Genomic DNA, 15,058 nt, shown 5'->3' with positions numbered 1-15,058 from the left:
TCCTGCTGACTGACGAAGAAAATGTTGTAAAAAGCTTGGGTTAGACTGGGAGCTGACACACATTGCCTGAGGTCAAATCAGACTTCTGTCACCTTTCAGAAAGTGACTTTAGGTGTGTCATTTGAGCTCTGTCAGTTTTACTTCAGGACTAATAAGTGAACCTGCTCCGAGGGAGGGGAGACCGTCAAGGAATAGTGCTGCCCCCTGGGTTGTGTAGAAGGTAGTGTCTTGGGAGTGAAATCCAACCCACTCTCCTTGCCACGCCTATGTATAGAGCCCAATGTAACTGACGTCCAGTACAGGCACCGACTTCTCCTTCACAAAGGTGCCCAAGAGGGGCTTGTCACCACAACACTAGGAGCTGTTGCCTCTGATTGGTGCACATTATGTTTATGTCCTGAGGAAACTCCCCTTCTCTCCTTTTGCCTTTTTTTCATTGTTGTTAGGTATTGTTTTAGGTTTTAGAATAGGGATAAAGTGGACTGACTCAGATGAAGTTGGTGTAACCATAACCAGGTAGGAGAGATAGAGCTGTCCATAGCAACCAAGGGGTAGCTCAGGCAAGTGAAGGATCCCAGTACCCAAGACCCCCAACCAAGCTGCATGGTGCCATTTTATAATCTCAACTGATAGGAGTACTTATTGAATGAAGTCCTTTACCAGCAGCTTGCCATATAGAATCACATTTAATTCTTGCAAAACCCCTGAGATAGCATATCAATGTTGTATCAATTGCACAGGTGGGAAAACTTAGATTTCCTAAGACCTCCCACTACACCGTTCCCTCCTCCTACCCAACATATTCATATTCTCTCTCTCTCTCTCTCTCTCTCTCTCATTGTAGCACATTCTATTAATGGGTCATGGCTTCTCTGTATGTTTACATCCCCCTGGTGAACAAAGTACTCTTTGTTTTTGTTTGTTTGAGGCAGGATCTTGCCATGTAGCTCAGGCTAGCAATAAACACACAATGTCCCTCCTTCCTTACCCTACCAAATGCTGGGATTGCAAGCAGAGGCCACCATGCCTGGCCTTAGAGAATGTCGTTCCATTTGACAGTTGTGGAATCTGAAGCTCAAGGGCTGGCTCCCACCACCAGCCTGAGTTCTTCCCCAAGCCCTTTCATTCGTCCTTCCTCCCAGAGTCTGAGATTAAAAACCGGAAGTGAGATCAGAATATGCTCCCCTGCCCGGTCCCCAAAAGGAGCATTAGCAAGAACTGGGTAGAGTTTTGGGGGTAGGGCTGAAATGTTCCTCATACACTGTGGCATCCCCTTCTGCCATGCATCCCACGGTAGCTGGGACACTCGTCTGCGGGAAGGCTGCCTTTTGTCCTCTCAATAGCCCAAGCCTGGTCTTTCTGGCCTCAACCAGCTGTGCAGGTTCTTGTGGAATCTGCACCTCCCTGAAGCTGTGGCATCTATCTTGCACTGAGAACAAGGTCACACCTACACTCAGAGCCACCCCCTTTTATTTCTCTATAGTCTACCTACCTATTTTCCTGGTTCACTTTCCTTTAAATGATCAGGGGGAAACCCCAGCTCGGCCCCTGGTTCACAGGAAGACCTGACTCACCAACAGGAGGAGTAGGGAGGGGTTGGCGCTGACTTGACTTCCACAGTCACCAGGATCCACCAGGTCCCAGCCTACAGCCCTGGTCCCATCACTCTTTCTCTACGGATGCTGGTTGTTAGGCACTTTCCCTGCTCTTCTATGCTGCTGTCCTCACCCAGGCTGCCCTCCAAACTCCATCCTGCCTCTGCAGTGTCTGCCAATCAAGATGTGGCTCTGGTTTCAGACCCTCTAGAGTTCTCCGGGCAACGCCTTCTTGTACAGGTGGCCAGCAGGATGTGGTGATCAGCTTCTGGCATCAGTCCCACAGAGCCTCCTCTTTGTGGGAGCCCTTGCTCATTGCTGGGGCCCACATGGGGCTGGACACTGAGCAGGTGGATATATATCCATCTACCTATTCAGCTTTTCCATTAAACAGACTCTAAACTGCCTTGCCTCCGTCCTGCCCAGCCTTAGTATGGTCTGATGGGTAGGTGTGGCTTCCCATAATCCCTTGCAACTAGATTGTAACTTTATCTTTCTACCAACCTAAGTGGGGACATCTCCCTTCCTGGATCACCGTGGGGATTAAATGACCAAATCTTCGAGAGGCAGAGTCCTGGTACCTAGCGAGGGTTCCGTGAACACTGCTTAAGTGACTGTAAGGATGGGATGGGGCACACAGTGACTGTTCAGTGTTTAGCCCTTGGGTCAGAGCCAGTGCCGTGGAGCTGACTCCTGATTTTTCACAAATGAGGATCTGAATTCTCCACCAAGCATGACCACACCCTACGCTCCAGCATCCCTTAATCTGTTTCCCCATCCCTGCTTCCTTACCCTGAGCCTGTGCAGAGAGGGTACAGAGCCCTTACCTTGTGGGCCTGGAAAAGTCCAAGCCAGCATGGAGGCCGAGTTCCTGTGTCGCCACCTCAATGAAGCCTTTTACTTTCCCAAATCCATCAAGTGCTGTTCTCTAGCCCTAGAACCTGGAACTCGCTGGTCCTAACACCAACAAGGCAGTCTACTTGTCACTAGGCTGTGAACTCCACCCGGTGGAGAACCTGACTGCCCATGTGACCTCCACTTGGTGCTATCCCTGCCTGCAAATGCTGACTTCAGACTGCCGGCCCATTCAGTACTCAGAGGACTGGAGATACTGCATGCATGTGGGACACGTGGATCTGTGAGGGCAGCTGAGCAAATTTATAGAGCAACCCAGGGCAGCAGCAGGAGGAAGGAGTAGCTGGTACTGGATTGGCAGGTTCAGGGCACAACCGGACTAAGCTGGAAGTCAGGGGCCATGGCCCCTTCACTCCCCCAGGGACACAGTGTAGGCAGCATGATGTAGCATACCCCAGGAAGGGTAGGGGCATGGGGCGCCCTCCATCAGCCTGGGGCAGAGCTGGTGCTAAAGTCCCCATCAGTACGACTGGGATAGAGATCTCAGGGATCCTCTTAGAGGCTAGAGTTAAGGGGAGGGTCACAACCCATCCAATGTGTCCAACTGGTGTGGCTATTGCCAGCAGGCACAGTCCCACATGCAGAGCTCCCTCTGAACGGCAGGAGAGGGGGGACCTGGGTGGGTAGGCAGGCATGGCAGCAAGGACCCTGGAGAGCCTAGTCCAGTGGCCCCTGGAAAATTAGGCGGACACAACCATGCTCACCAGTGAGCCAAGCCCCACAAAAGGGGCAGGCCGCATGGAAAGCATGGGTGCCATGCGGCAGTGGCGTCTGAGCCCAGTAACGGGCAGTCTTCTCAGAACAGACATGGCCACAGGGTGCAAAAGCGTGGCTGGGTGGCCCAGGGTCCAGGCAGAGACCAGCCTCCTGGCCGAGCCACAGGGGCACATAGGGTCCCACAAGGCGGCAAAGAGGACACTCGCGCTCTTGAGGGCCTCGCTCCCTCCGGCAGCCCCAACCATGGTAGCCATGGACATGACCACAGCGGACGTAGACCCAGGGCTGTTGCTTGTCAGGTGCTGTGCGGCCACGGGCTGGACTGGGGAAGGCCAAGGTGCTGAGGCCCACAGGACACTGGGGCCGTGCTGCGTTGGCCTCCTGTCGCTGGGCCTCCAGTTGTTTCAGTGTGGGTGCCCTCAGCAACCCTGCTGGAGTGCGCCACAGCAGTGTGGCCCCACAGAGGTCGATGAGCGAACCATCTTGCAGGACGTTGGATTCGTTTTCCACCTGCCGGAGGCAGCAGAAGGCCTTAGCCCAAGAGCTCTCTGGCCCTGCCGTCAGGCAGCCTCACCCCAGAGAAGCCACCTATCTGGCCAGTGACATTCCCTGGAGAGAACACCCTAGGTCAGCAGGGCAGCTGACACAGGGAAGACAGATGCCGCTAAGTACATACAGCCCCTGTTCTCAGTAGGACCTGGGCTCTGGTATCTTCGCAGGTCAAATCCAAAAGTCTGACCCAAAGCAAGGTTTTTCTTCAAAGTTTTCCAAAGCTCTCCCATAATGGCCGAAGTAGGATGTAGCAGAGAGAGCAAATATATCCCATGGTGAACACTGACTACCAGCCCAAAGCAGCTGTCCTAAGGGTCATGGATCACAGCAAGAACTCTAGAAGGAGCCTGGGTTCAAATCCTGGACTTGCCATTCACTTACTCAGCTAAGAGAATAACTTAATTTCTGTGTTTTGGTCTCCTGGGCCTCAAAGTGGATTCCATTTCTCAAGTGGGCCTTGTGAATACTAAATAAGCCACCCAGACAAAAAACATGGAACGATGTCTGGTATACAGTGGGCACATAACAAGTATACGTCCACGTCACATTCACGTGTGTGGTTTGCTTTTCGTTTTGTTTAATTTTATGAGTGTTTTGTCTGCATGTATACTATGCACCATATGTATGCCAGAAGAGGGTGATGGAGTTACGGATGGCCGTGAGCAGCCGTGTGGATGCTAGGAATCAAACCTGGGTCTTATGAAAGAACAGCCAGTGCTTTTACCGCTGGGCCATCTCTCCAGTCCCTGGTTTGATTTTTTTTTTTTTTTTTTTTTTTTTTTTTGGTTTTTCGAGACAGGGTTTCTCTGTGGTTTTGGAACCTGTCCTGGCACTAGCTCTGTAGACCAGGCTGGTCTCGAACTCACAGAGATCCGCCTGCCTCTGCCTCCCGAGTGCTGGGATTAAAGGCGTGCGCTACCATCGCCTGGCCCTGGTTTGATTTTGAGACAGGCTCTTACTATGTGCCCAGGCTGGCCTAGAACTCACACCTGGGGAGAATTCTGTGTGGTCCAGTCAAGGAATATAGCTATATGGCCCTGTAGTTCCTATCCCTTACTCCCAGCTCCCAATAGCACTAGAGGGGTACTTCTGGACCAGCACTCTAAGAACTATTCCAAAGACCATTTGTGGCTGGGAAAGAATAATAGCACTAAACCTCCCTGAATGTGACAGACACAGTATAAGCTGCCAACACTCTGGGCTATAAACTGTGCATACGCAGACCAAGTGTCACCCTTGGAAGAGGATATGATTTTCCCAGCCTCAAAGCCATTTGGCTCTACACACTGCATTTGTGTAGTTCTAGTTCATATCACCTGCTGGATCCCCAGCAGTATGAAACTATGCCTAGGGGCCTTGCTCTGGCCCTGTCTATGGGTAGGTGACAAGCGTCAAGAACACACTGAGCCTGGGGCTCACCAAAGAAAGCCTAGCAGACTCTCTTGGAGAGAAGTACCATCAATCATCTCCCAGCCTGGAAAGGCAATGAACTGATTATGAGGGCCTGGGAAGGGTGGGGAAGAAATGGAGGAGGCCACCTACCAGCTTCCCCCGCTGCTGGGCTGAGCGGCTATCCCGCAATGTGTACACATTCCCGCAGACAGAAATCTCCCTCCAGACACCTGGGGCAGAGTCCTCGGAGAATCCACCTGCTGGGTGCATCACCAGGACCCCGTTGGTTGTCAGGCCATCCATCAGACCATCAGGAGTCCTCCATTTGGCTGCCCGCTCCTAGGACCACAAGAGGATAAGCTCACAACTCCAGACGCTCCCAAAAAGCTGCATGCCAGAGGTGTTGTCCCCCCACCTTCGAGGCCTAGAGTTTCCCAGAGAGGTCCTGGGTACTACCTGACCTCTTTGTACCCCTCTTTGCTTTTTCGAGAAGTGGGCTGCTAAGCCATAGGAGAGTGACGCAGAGAATGGCTGTGCAGCGGCCCCTCACCCTAGGCTGCAGCGGCCCCTCACCCTAGGCTGCAGCGGCCCTCTAGCCTCCCCCCATCAGCTTACTCTGTGGAAGGGTAAGCCCTGCTGGGGGCTCACTCACTCCAAGAAAAATGTTGCTAGAGGCATCGAAGCCAGCAGCATAGATGCGGGCAGTATAGGGTGGCCGGCGGTCACAGAGGATGCGGCAGGCATAGCGGGAGATGGTACTTTGGGCGGAAGGGCCCTCTGTGGCTCCTCCACCAGGAGATGTGTCTGTTACCACGAAGTCAATCATGTTTTCGGTAGAGCGGCCAATCTACAAGGAAAGGAGGACAAGCACACATGTACAGGTGGGTCTCACAGGCCTCTCACCCAGTGTCTCAGCAGCCACCAAACAAAGACGACGTCAGACCCAAAGAGTAGCACACCACAACTCTCTAGGACAGTGGCTCTCAACCTTCCTAATGCTGCGACCCTTTAAATACATACCCCCAACCATAAAATTATTTTGTTGCTACTTCATAACTGTAATTATTCTTCTATTATGAATGGTAATGTAATTATCTGATTTGAAACCCCAAAGGGATTGCAACTCACAGGTAAGAAACTACTCTACGTCCTTGTATGAAGGGTCTCTACATCTGATGAGCTGAGGCATGAAGAAGCATCTGCTCTGTGGCCCCATAGCTCTGAGAAACACCCCACTTAGGAAGAACCAGCTCATCTGCTGATAGACCCATTAAAAGGTGACACCCTGGAATAGTAACAGCAAATTAAACTTTAGTAAGAATGCATCTTTAAAGATTGTTGTTGTTGCCGGGTGGTGATGGTGGTGCACGCCTTTAATTCCAGCACTCGGGAGGCAGAGGCAGGTGGATCTCTGAGTTCGAGGCCAGCCTGGTATACAAGAGCTAGTTCCAGGACAGGCTCCAAAAAAACTACAGGGAAACCCTGTCTCAAAAAACAAAAACAAAAACAAAACCCAAACAAACAAAAACAAACAAACAACAAAAAAAGAGATTGTTGTTGCTGTCAAGTAGGGTCTCACGATACAGCCTTCACTGACCTGGAACTTGCTATGTAGATCAAGCTGGCCTCAAATTCACTCATCTGTACCTCCCAAGTGCTAGGATTAAAGTCTAAGCTACCACACCCACTAATTTTTGTATTTGTATGTGTGCCTGAATGATTTCATTGCACATGTGTGCAAGAGCCTATGGGGGCAGAGGGCATCGATTCCCTGAATCTGCATTACAGGCCACTGAAGCCAACTGATGTGGGTGCTGGGAACTGAACCTGAGTTCTCTGCAAGAGCAAAAACCTAGGCATTTTATACAAGACCTCAGTTACTCTTCCCATGGGGGAAGCTACTATGAGCCTCATTTTACAGATGAGAAAATAAGACTCAGAGATGTTAAATGACTCTTGTCCAAAGTCACCCAATGGTAAGTGCACAGAGATGAACCTAGGCATGATGAGAATTACCCTGTCCTCTGAATTCCAAAGCTGTATATCACCTCTAAGTGTCCTGACGCTGAGGGCTGCTGACTTGCTACAGACTGCAAAGTCAGCGGCCCAGCCTGGCACATCCTGCTTCCCATCGAAGGACAATCCACTGCAATGAGTGGTCAGAACCTCCTGTCCCAGGGTCTCTGGGCCCATGGCCTGACCCTGAACACCTGCAGAGCAGAGGCTGGGAGATGGGACATACCTGGAACATGTCTGTGTCGCTGTCATGTGTGTACTCCACTATGACTGAGTGGCTCCGGGACAGTGTGTACGAGATGCTATGCTGGCCTCGGTTACTCAGGGCCTGGTGGAGAGAAGGCAGTCACTTCCCAGGGTATAGGAGAGGTGTAACTGTCTGAGCCAGAGGCCAGCACAAGACCCAGTAGCCACTCCCAGAAAGGGGCGGCTCCACCCCGTGCAGAGGAGACTCTGTAGAAGGAACTCTTAGCTGGTTCTCTGGTTTAACCCCTGAGCTATCTCAAAAATGTGCTAGTGCTCCATTTCTGCAGTGGGGACTTGCAGGTCAGAGACAAGAACCGGCCCTCAGGCACACAGCTGGAAACAGCAGAGACTTAACTTCCATGCCAACCCCCTTAAGCCAAAGTTTTCTCCTTGGTATTGCATGTGGATGGCTGTTCTTGGTTGTCAACTTGACTATATCTGAAATTAACTAAAACCCAAACAACTGGGCACACCTGTGAGGGATTCTTACTTAATTAAATTATCGAAGTGAGAAGACCCACTTCTAATCCAGATATCTGAGGTGGGAAGATAAACCTTTAGTCAAGATTTTTTTCAGGCAGGAAGGGCCACCTTTAATCTGGGCCACACCAGCTGGCAGCCCATGTAAAGGATAAGGAAGAAAGCTCCCACTCTTGGCCTGCTCGCTCCCCTCACTGCAAGTCCATTCCGTCAATGGCATTCGAGCCTACTTCTTCAGGATTCCAGAGTACATTGAAGACAGCTGAGACATCCAGCCACGTAGACTGAACAACTACTGGATTCTTGGCCTTCCATTGGTGGACAGCCATTGTTGGACTATGGTCTAGCTGGACCATAGTCTGTAAGCCATTTTAATAAATAACCCCATATATTTATTCATAGATGGATAGGTAGGTAGGTTGGTAGGTAGGTAGGTAGGTAGAGTTTCATTCTATGAGTTCAGCTTTTCTAGGGAACCCCGACTAATACATTGTGTGAACAACACATCCCCCTCATGGAGCCTTAGCTACCTCTAAAGAATGGTGAAAGGTACTGGAGAGATGGCCCAGTGATTAAGAGTACTTGCTGCTCTTGCAGTGGGTCCAGGTTTGATTCCTAGCACCCATATGGCAGCTCACAGGGTTTGTAACTCCAGTCCCCAGGTATCCAGCACCTTCTTCTGACCTCCGCAGGCACTGCATGCTCATGGTGCACAGACACTCCCGCGGGCAAAAACATCTATACACACAAATGCATTTTACAATTTTAAATGAGTAAAATTGCCAACCAATGAATGGGGAAGGCAGTTAAGAAAACACTGTGCAAGCTGTTAAAGAGTGGGCACGCCACAGAGGATGTCTATTAGCACCATTTTGGGGTGTGTCTGTGGTATGCACGTGTGTGCACAGGTCATGTGCCCCTAAAAGCCATTGGGTGTCCTCTTATCACTCTGATTTGTGTCTCTCGCTGAACCTGGAGCCTGTGTTTTTTAAAAATATTTATTATTTATATAATATTCTGTCTGTGTATATGTCTGCAGGCCAGAAGAGGGCACCAGACCACATTACAGATGGTTGTGAGCCACCATGTGGTTGCTGGGAATTGAACTCAGGACCTTTGGAAGAGCAGGCAGTGCTCTTAACCTCTGAGCCATCTCTCCAGCCCCGAGCCTGTGTTTTTTAGTTGGGATGATGGTCAGCAAGCCTAGCAATCCTCCTGTCTTTGCCCTCAACAGTGTTAGGGTTGCAGGCACGTGTGTTTTTAGTTCATGAGTGCTGGGGAACCAAACTCAAATCTTCATGCTTGCATAGCAAGCCCTCTTACCCTACTGAGCCATCATCTCTCCAGCCCCATCATAACTATTTCTTTGCTGAGCCAATAGGCAGTGAGGAATGACATGGTGGGCTCCCCTGCTCCATGGGCAGTAGGTCTAGGAAGGCTGAAGACCTGGGCCTGGGTAGCCCAGGGCACACAGGACAGGACAGCACCCATTCCACTGGGATAAGCAGCTTGCCTTGGAGACGAGTGGTGTGGAGATGTGGTGCATGACATCTGGCTTCACTCCATTGGCATGTGGCCGGCGGCTCAGTGCCAGGCGGCTTCGGCGGCGGCCCTTGTCCCCATTTGCCAGACACCCATTGTACCTGTGGATGTGAGGGGAGGGACAGTGGGAGGAGACAAAGAAGAGAGTGAGCCTCTAGAGGACCTGGAGGAAATTGCCAGCTCAGAGCAGACCCTACGGTGATAAACAAATGCTAGAACTATCCAAAGCTACAAGAGCCCAGAACAGCAAATGGCTGCACTGAGGGGCAGGCGGTGGGGTCCCTCCTGCAATGAGCCAAGTGTCCCCTGGATGCCTCAGCTGTGACAGCAGATGCTAGGATCGTAGAGGTGTTGTATCACAGTCATGTTTGTGCCTCAGTGGAGGAACCACCTGCCATGTCCCAGGCTCAAGTCAAGCACACTCAAGCCCCAGTGGCAGGAGCTGGGATAAGAACCCAGGGCTGAGATTCTGGGAGCAAACCCCGGGCCCCGAAGGCTGGAAAGACCTGCATCAGAGGGTCATTCGTCAAGCAACTACCACAAATGACCAGGCAGGGAAGAAACCAGCTTCTAATGCCACCCCTCCGTCATCTCCACAATCTCCATTATGTCTGGCTTCCACACCTTTCCAGCTTTTACTCAGGGGGATGGCCATGAGAAGCAAAGAGGAGGTGACTCATTGGCTTGACTGCTGCCATGGCTGCTGCCTCCGTTCCTGGTCCTTCGTGTTTTTCATTACCTAATGGAATGTGTGAAGTGTCCTGCCAGAGAAGTGTCTTTCTTCCTAGTTTATAAATTAGACAAGTCAAGGCCCAGGAGGGGGGAAAAAAAGAAAAGAAGCCAGATTGCAGTCATATTCCACCTAGACTTGCCAAAGTCCTTCAATCTAGAGGACTCTAAGCCAAGGCCCTAAGACTGGCAGGCTGTATAGTGAGGACAGGCTTTAGAGACCCGGTGGTAAAGTATAGTGTGGTAATATGAATGCCGAGCTAAGAATGTTTCCTGTAAGTAGTGGGGAGTCATAGAAAACCTTGGAGAAGGGAATAAGTAGTTGCCAAATACAGGGCTGGGGATAAAGCTCAGTAGGTGGAGACTTGTCTAGCATATACAATGTTCTGGGTTCAATTCCTAGCACCACATAAATGCACTCTGGTGGCGGATGCCTGGAATCTCAGAACTTCAAAGAATGAAGATCAGGAGCTCAAGGTCATTTCAGCTACGTAGGGAAACAGATGGAGTTCAGCCTGAGCTATGTGAGACCCTGTCTCAAGAGGGAAAAAATGCCAAATACAAGGATCAATTAGAATTTAAACTTTTTATATATTTAACTTTATTATGTTCGTTGGTGTGAAGGTGTCAGATCTCATGGAACTGCATTTTCAGACAGTTGTGAGCTGCCATGTGGGTGCTGGGAATCGAACCCGGGTCCTCTGGAAGAGCAGTCAGTGCTCTTAACCGCTGAGCCATCTCTCCAGCCCCTCAATTAGAATTTAGTGTGTCTGTGAAAATCTATATTCTCTAGACCCATCCAGAGATTCTGCCTTGCCAGATGGAAGGTTCCTCCAGTATCTCACAGCTTCTTTTCTCTCTCCTCCCCTTCTCTCCTTCATTCCCTCTTTCTTCTTTTTGTTAATTTGGGGACAAGGTCTCATGTAACCCAGGTTGGCCTCCCTACCTCTACCTCCCGAGTGCTGGGATTAGAGGTGAGTGTCACTCCACCTGACTCCATGTGTGACTTCCACGTGTTCTACCGTAGCTCTGACACACAGCTTAAGTGAGGCTTCCCTGAGCTGCTCAGGACAGAGAGCTGTCAACAAGGCCCCTCCTCTGAGTCTGCAGTCTCCTCCATCCCTGGCCTTGCACAGATAGAAACACAGCCCTTCCTTTTGTCGGGACACAAAGCAGCTGCTTTTCAGAAGTGAGCACCCTGGTGAGGAGCATCTCTTTTACCTTTCTGAACACTTCTGAATGGGCAGAGGCAGGGCTAGAGGGGGACAGATTGGGATGCAGGCTGAGACACACAGGAACCTGGCATACACACATCCTGGCTCCTCCACTCCTGACATACCTCTCTGAAATGGAGTTCATTTGTCAGGACCTACTCAGAAGGCAGATTCTGAGAAGCAAACAAGATGAACACTGTAAAATGCTTGACAGAGTTTGGTATGGTTATAGCAAGCTCTTGATATGACTGAGCGAGCGTTGTTATTTGAAGGAAGGTGAGGTGGCACATACAAGTCACCAGACGACAGCCACTGCTTTGTATTGTTACTCTCCATCATGAAGCCGATCAAGTTGTGTCTTCAGGGCAGAAACAAGGTCAAAGAAGCATCTGTGTCTGGGGGAAGAGTTTCATGAGAAGTGTAGGTAAGGACAGGATGGGGTTGGGGGTTGTCCAGCCATCAGGGCCCATAAATTCCTCTTTTATAGCCTCTACTTTCTCATCTGTAGCACAAGAGTGAGCTGCAACTTACTGACAGTGTGCTAGATCTACAGTTAGGAAGACCTGGGTTCAAATCCCAGCCCTGCCACTTACCAGCTGTGTGCCCTTGGGCCAGTCACTTCCCCTCTCTGAGCCTCGGTTTCCTCACTTCCTTCCTCACAGCATCTTTGTAAAGATTGAAATGAAATAATGCCCAGGAAAAGGTTTAGCACCGCCTGCCTCCCAGACACTTGGTCTATGTCCTTTACAAAAGTCCCTTCCTTCAGATAACCTTTGGGGGTATGACTTAGTGTCAACCCTATCTTCAGAATGGGGAAAGTTTGGCACCTTGCAGAAGTAGGATTGGGACGAAAGAGTTTTGTTCAGCACCAGAGTTCTTTCTCCACACCTACACACAGTACAGACCCTTTCTCATCTAATTAGAAACTCTGGTAAGCAGTTAAGAAATTGTCTCAGGGGGCTGGAGAGATGGCTCAGTGGTTAAGAGCATTGCCTGCTCTTCTAAAGGTCCTGAGTTCAATTCCCGGCAACCACATGGTGGCTCACAACCATCTGTAAAGAGATCTGGTGCCCTCTTCCGGCCTGCAGGCATATACACAGACAGAATATTGTATACATAATAAATAAATAAATAAATAAATAAATAAAATATTTAAAAAAAAAAAAGAAATTGTCTCAGGAATTTTTTTTTTTTTGTGTGTGTGGTTTTTCGAGACAGGGTTTCTCTGTGGTTTTGGAGCCTGTCCTGGAACTAGCTCTTGTAGACCAGGCTGGTCTCGAACTCACAGAGGTCCGCCTGCCTCTGCCTCCCGAGTGCTGGGATTAAAGGTGTGCGCCACCACCGCCCGGCTGTCTCAGGAATTTTATGAGAAGCAAAAAGACCATTAATTATGAATGGGTAAGGGTTTGGTCAATTTTATCTTTCATCTGGAAAGGTAACAAGAAACAAAGAACCAAGAGTCCTGGGGAGGGCGGCTGGTACCCGTTGTTGTTTTGGTTGACCCAAGGAAGGGGTTACCCAAGGCCCATCACTCCCGGACTAGGGAGGCTCACCCCAGGACGATGAGTTCACCATACTTGATGGGTTCCTCGCCTGGCAGTGCGTCTTCACCAGGAGAAGAGAGGATGCAAGAGCCCTTGTTCCCTGGGTGCTGGAGGTCCAAGGTTCGAGGGGATCCCACGTCAGGGTTTCCTTCCAGCACCATTCTGAGCAGAGTGGGAGAGGAGAAAAGAACTCTGCAGCGCCCCACCCCAGCTCCTCTCAAGTTCGGACTAGCTGCAAGGCCAAGGCAAGAGTGGCCCTTCAACACTTGTTACTATAACTACTCTGTCTCCCCTAAACAATGACATTGCTGGGATACCAAGGAGGGAGACTGATGAGAAAGGCCAAGAAAGAACGGCGAAATCAGAGGGTCAGGATATTTGATGGGGCCAGTGGAATACACCAACTTTGGATGGAATATGCTTGGAAGACAAGCAGCCAGGACTCAAGGGACCTTACCTCTCAGACTTAGTTCCTGGCTTAAGCTCTTAACCCCAAGACCTCAGTTATTACCCTCTGACCGGTTCTTGGCTCTATGTGTTCATGTTAATCTTTCTGCCCCTTTGCAAGTCTAGGCCTCTGTCGGTCAGTCCGTTCCCAATGACTCTCTGTCCTCCCAGCACTGTCCTTTTCTGCCTTTTCTCTTCCCACACTCGATTCTCCCCTATCAACCTGCCTTCCTCTATCCGCTTGCCTGTCTCTTGTCATCCACCTCACTCAGTCTCCCCATCTTGGTCTGGCACTACAGATAGGCCTCCAGATCCTTCCCGGGTGCGCAGCACCACCTCCCTCGCTCCCTCCGTCCCTCCCTCCGTCCGTCCCTCCCTCTTTCCTTTCCTCCCTCAGGTGTCTGTCTGCGGTCCTCAGGCCGCTCTGGTCTCCAGAGGCCTGTGGGGGCGTCGCTCTTCAATCGGGTTCCCCCTGCAGCAGAGCGGGTCCCCCGCAGGCTGCCTATTTAACAACCCCAAGGCAGCACGGTCTGCGCTGAGGCAGGCCCGCACCCCGCGCTCGGGACAGGCACAATGACGGCCCAGCGCATACGCAGATACACAACCCGATGGTCCCTCGCAAACACGCGCGCGCGCGCGCGCACACACACACACACACACACACACACCACAGTCCCGCACACCCCTAGCACCGCGGGCAGTGTGCCCAGACGGGCGCAGCAGACCCAGACCTGCTACCGCAGGGACGCGCCCACGAGCTAACAGCCACAGGCGCTAGCCCTCAGACCCGCTCCCCAAACCTCACCGACACCAGATACGCAAACACGCCCCCCGCACACTCCCGGCACAGCCCCCGCCTCCCCGTTCCTCCACCTCTCCGACCTCACCTGGCGGCGCTCAGGGCTCTCGTGCGCTGCTCGCCCCCACCCACCTCACCCTTGCCTCACCCCGGGACTGCTGCGGCGGGATGGACTCGGCCCGCGGCTGCTCGGTGCAGCCTCGTCACGGGGACACGCGGGGCCCGGAGGAGGGAGGGTTGAGCACACAAACCTCCAAGCTCCACCCCTGCCTCACGCCCCGCCCCCGGACCCCGCCCCCGGACCCCGCCTTACTCCGAGGCTCCGCCTCCTGCGGCTTAGCCTAGCTGCCAAGAGGTTTTTGGGAGCCCGCGCCCCTTCGTGAGCCCAGCCCCTGGAACCAATGAAGTCCTTCCCTCCATTCCCTCTGAAGGACTCCCTATCCCCTCCTGACTGGTTGAGGAACTCCACTTGGTCTACAAGACCCTTTCCCTATTCCAGGCTCCAGATACTTCACCCTCCATCCAGGATCTCCGGGGGTTCTCCCCGAGACCGAAGCCTCCTCACAGTAGAGTAGAGGTTCCTTTCCCCAACCTTAGACAGGGGACTCCAAGACCCAGCCTCCCATTTGGAGAAACCTTGGCATTAGAGAGAAGCCGGGGGCGAGCTGAGAAAAGGATACTACTAGAGGAGGCGGAGGAAGGTGCGTCACCCGCGGAGGCCGAGGAACGCCACTGCGGTGGTCTTGAGAGCATATCTGTTTTCCAGTTCAGCTTGATCACTTTCTCTCTGTAGCCTTCGTTGGACTCTGGCTTCCTTGGTGTCCGGAGACTTACACAGCTGCCTCCCCTCCCACCAGCTCCTATCCTTTC

General features: G+C 51.6%; 1 protein-coding gene across 2 annotated transcripts; it reads right to left on the bottom strand.

The window, feature by feature from the left end:
* Positions 1-2,459: 2,459 nt before the first annotated feature.
* Peli3 (pellino E3 ubiquitin protein ligase family member 3) lies at positions 2,460-14,406 on the bottom strand. Of its 2 annotated transcripts, none has more exons than XM_041661284.1 (7): positions 14,277-14,406; positions 12,952-13,104; positions 9,427-9,556; positions 7,414-7,515; positions 5,824-6,018; positions 5,322-5,510; positions 2,460-3,737 (listed from the first exon to the last, which is right to left on the bottom strand). In XM_041661284.1, the coding sequence occupies exons 2-7, from the start codon at positions 13,101-13,103 to the stop codon at positions 3,168-3,170; spliced, it is 1,338 nt and encodes a 445-aa protein (XP_041517218.1). In that variant the 5' UTR covers position 13,104; positions 14,277-14,406; the 3' UTR covers positions 2,460-3,167. The 2 variants fall into 2 exon arrangements, with proteins under 2 accessions (XP_041517218.1, XP_041517219.1); XM_041661285.1 differs by lacking the exon at positions 14,277-14,406 and adding an exon at positions 11,524-11,793 and having other exon boundaries at positions 12,952-13,084.
* Between the last annotated feature and the right edge of the window lie 652 nt (positions 14,407-15,058).

The sequence above is a fragment of the Microtus oregoni genome, unplaced genomic scaffold, assembly GCF_018167655.1.
Source record: "Microtus oregoni isolate MIOR12 unplaced genomic scaffold, Mior012 000012F_ref0000307, whole genome shotgun sequence".
Classification (NCBI taxonomy): Eukaryota; Metazoa; Chordata; class Mammalia; order Rodentia; family Cricetidae; genus Microtus; species Microtus oregoni.
Note: the sequence above shows the minus strand (reverse complement) of the source record. Positions and strands in the feature narration are given on the sequence as shown.

Excerpts from the sequence above, each read along its gene's own strand:
- Peli3 (XM_041661284.1), bottom strand. The coding sequence starts at position 13,103 with ATGGTGCTGGAAGGAAACCCTGACGTGGGATCCCCTCGAACCTTGGAC. Across the intron at positions 6,019-7,413 it reads GCGACACAGACATGTTCCAG|ATTGGCCGCTCTACCGAAAA; the intron begins GTATGTCCCATC and ends CTTTCCTTGTAG. Across the intron at positions 3,738-5,321 it reads CCCAGCAGCGGGGGAAGCTG|GTGGAAAACGAATCCAACGT; the intron begins GTAGGTGGCCTC and ends TGCCTCCGGCAG.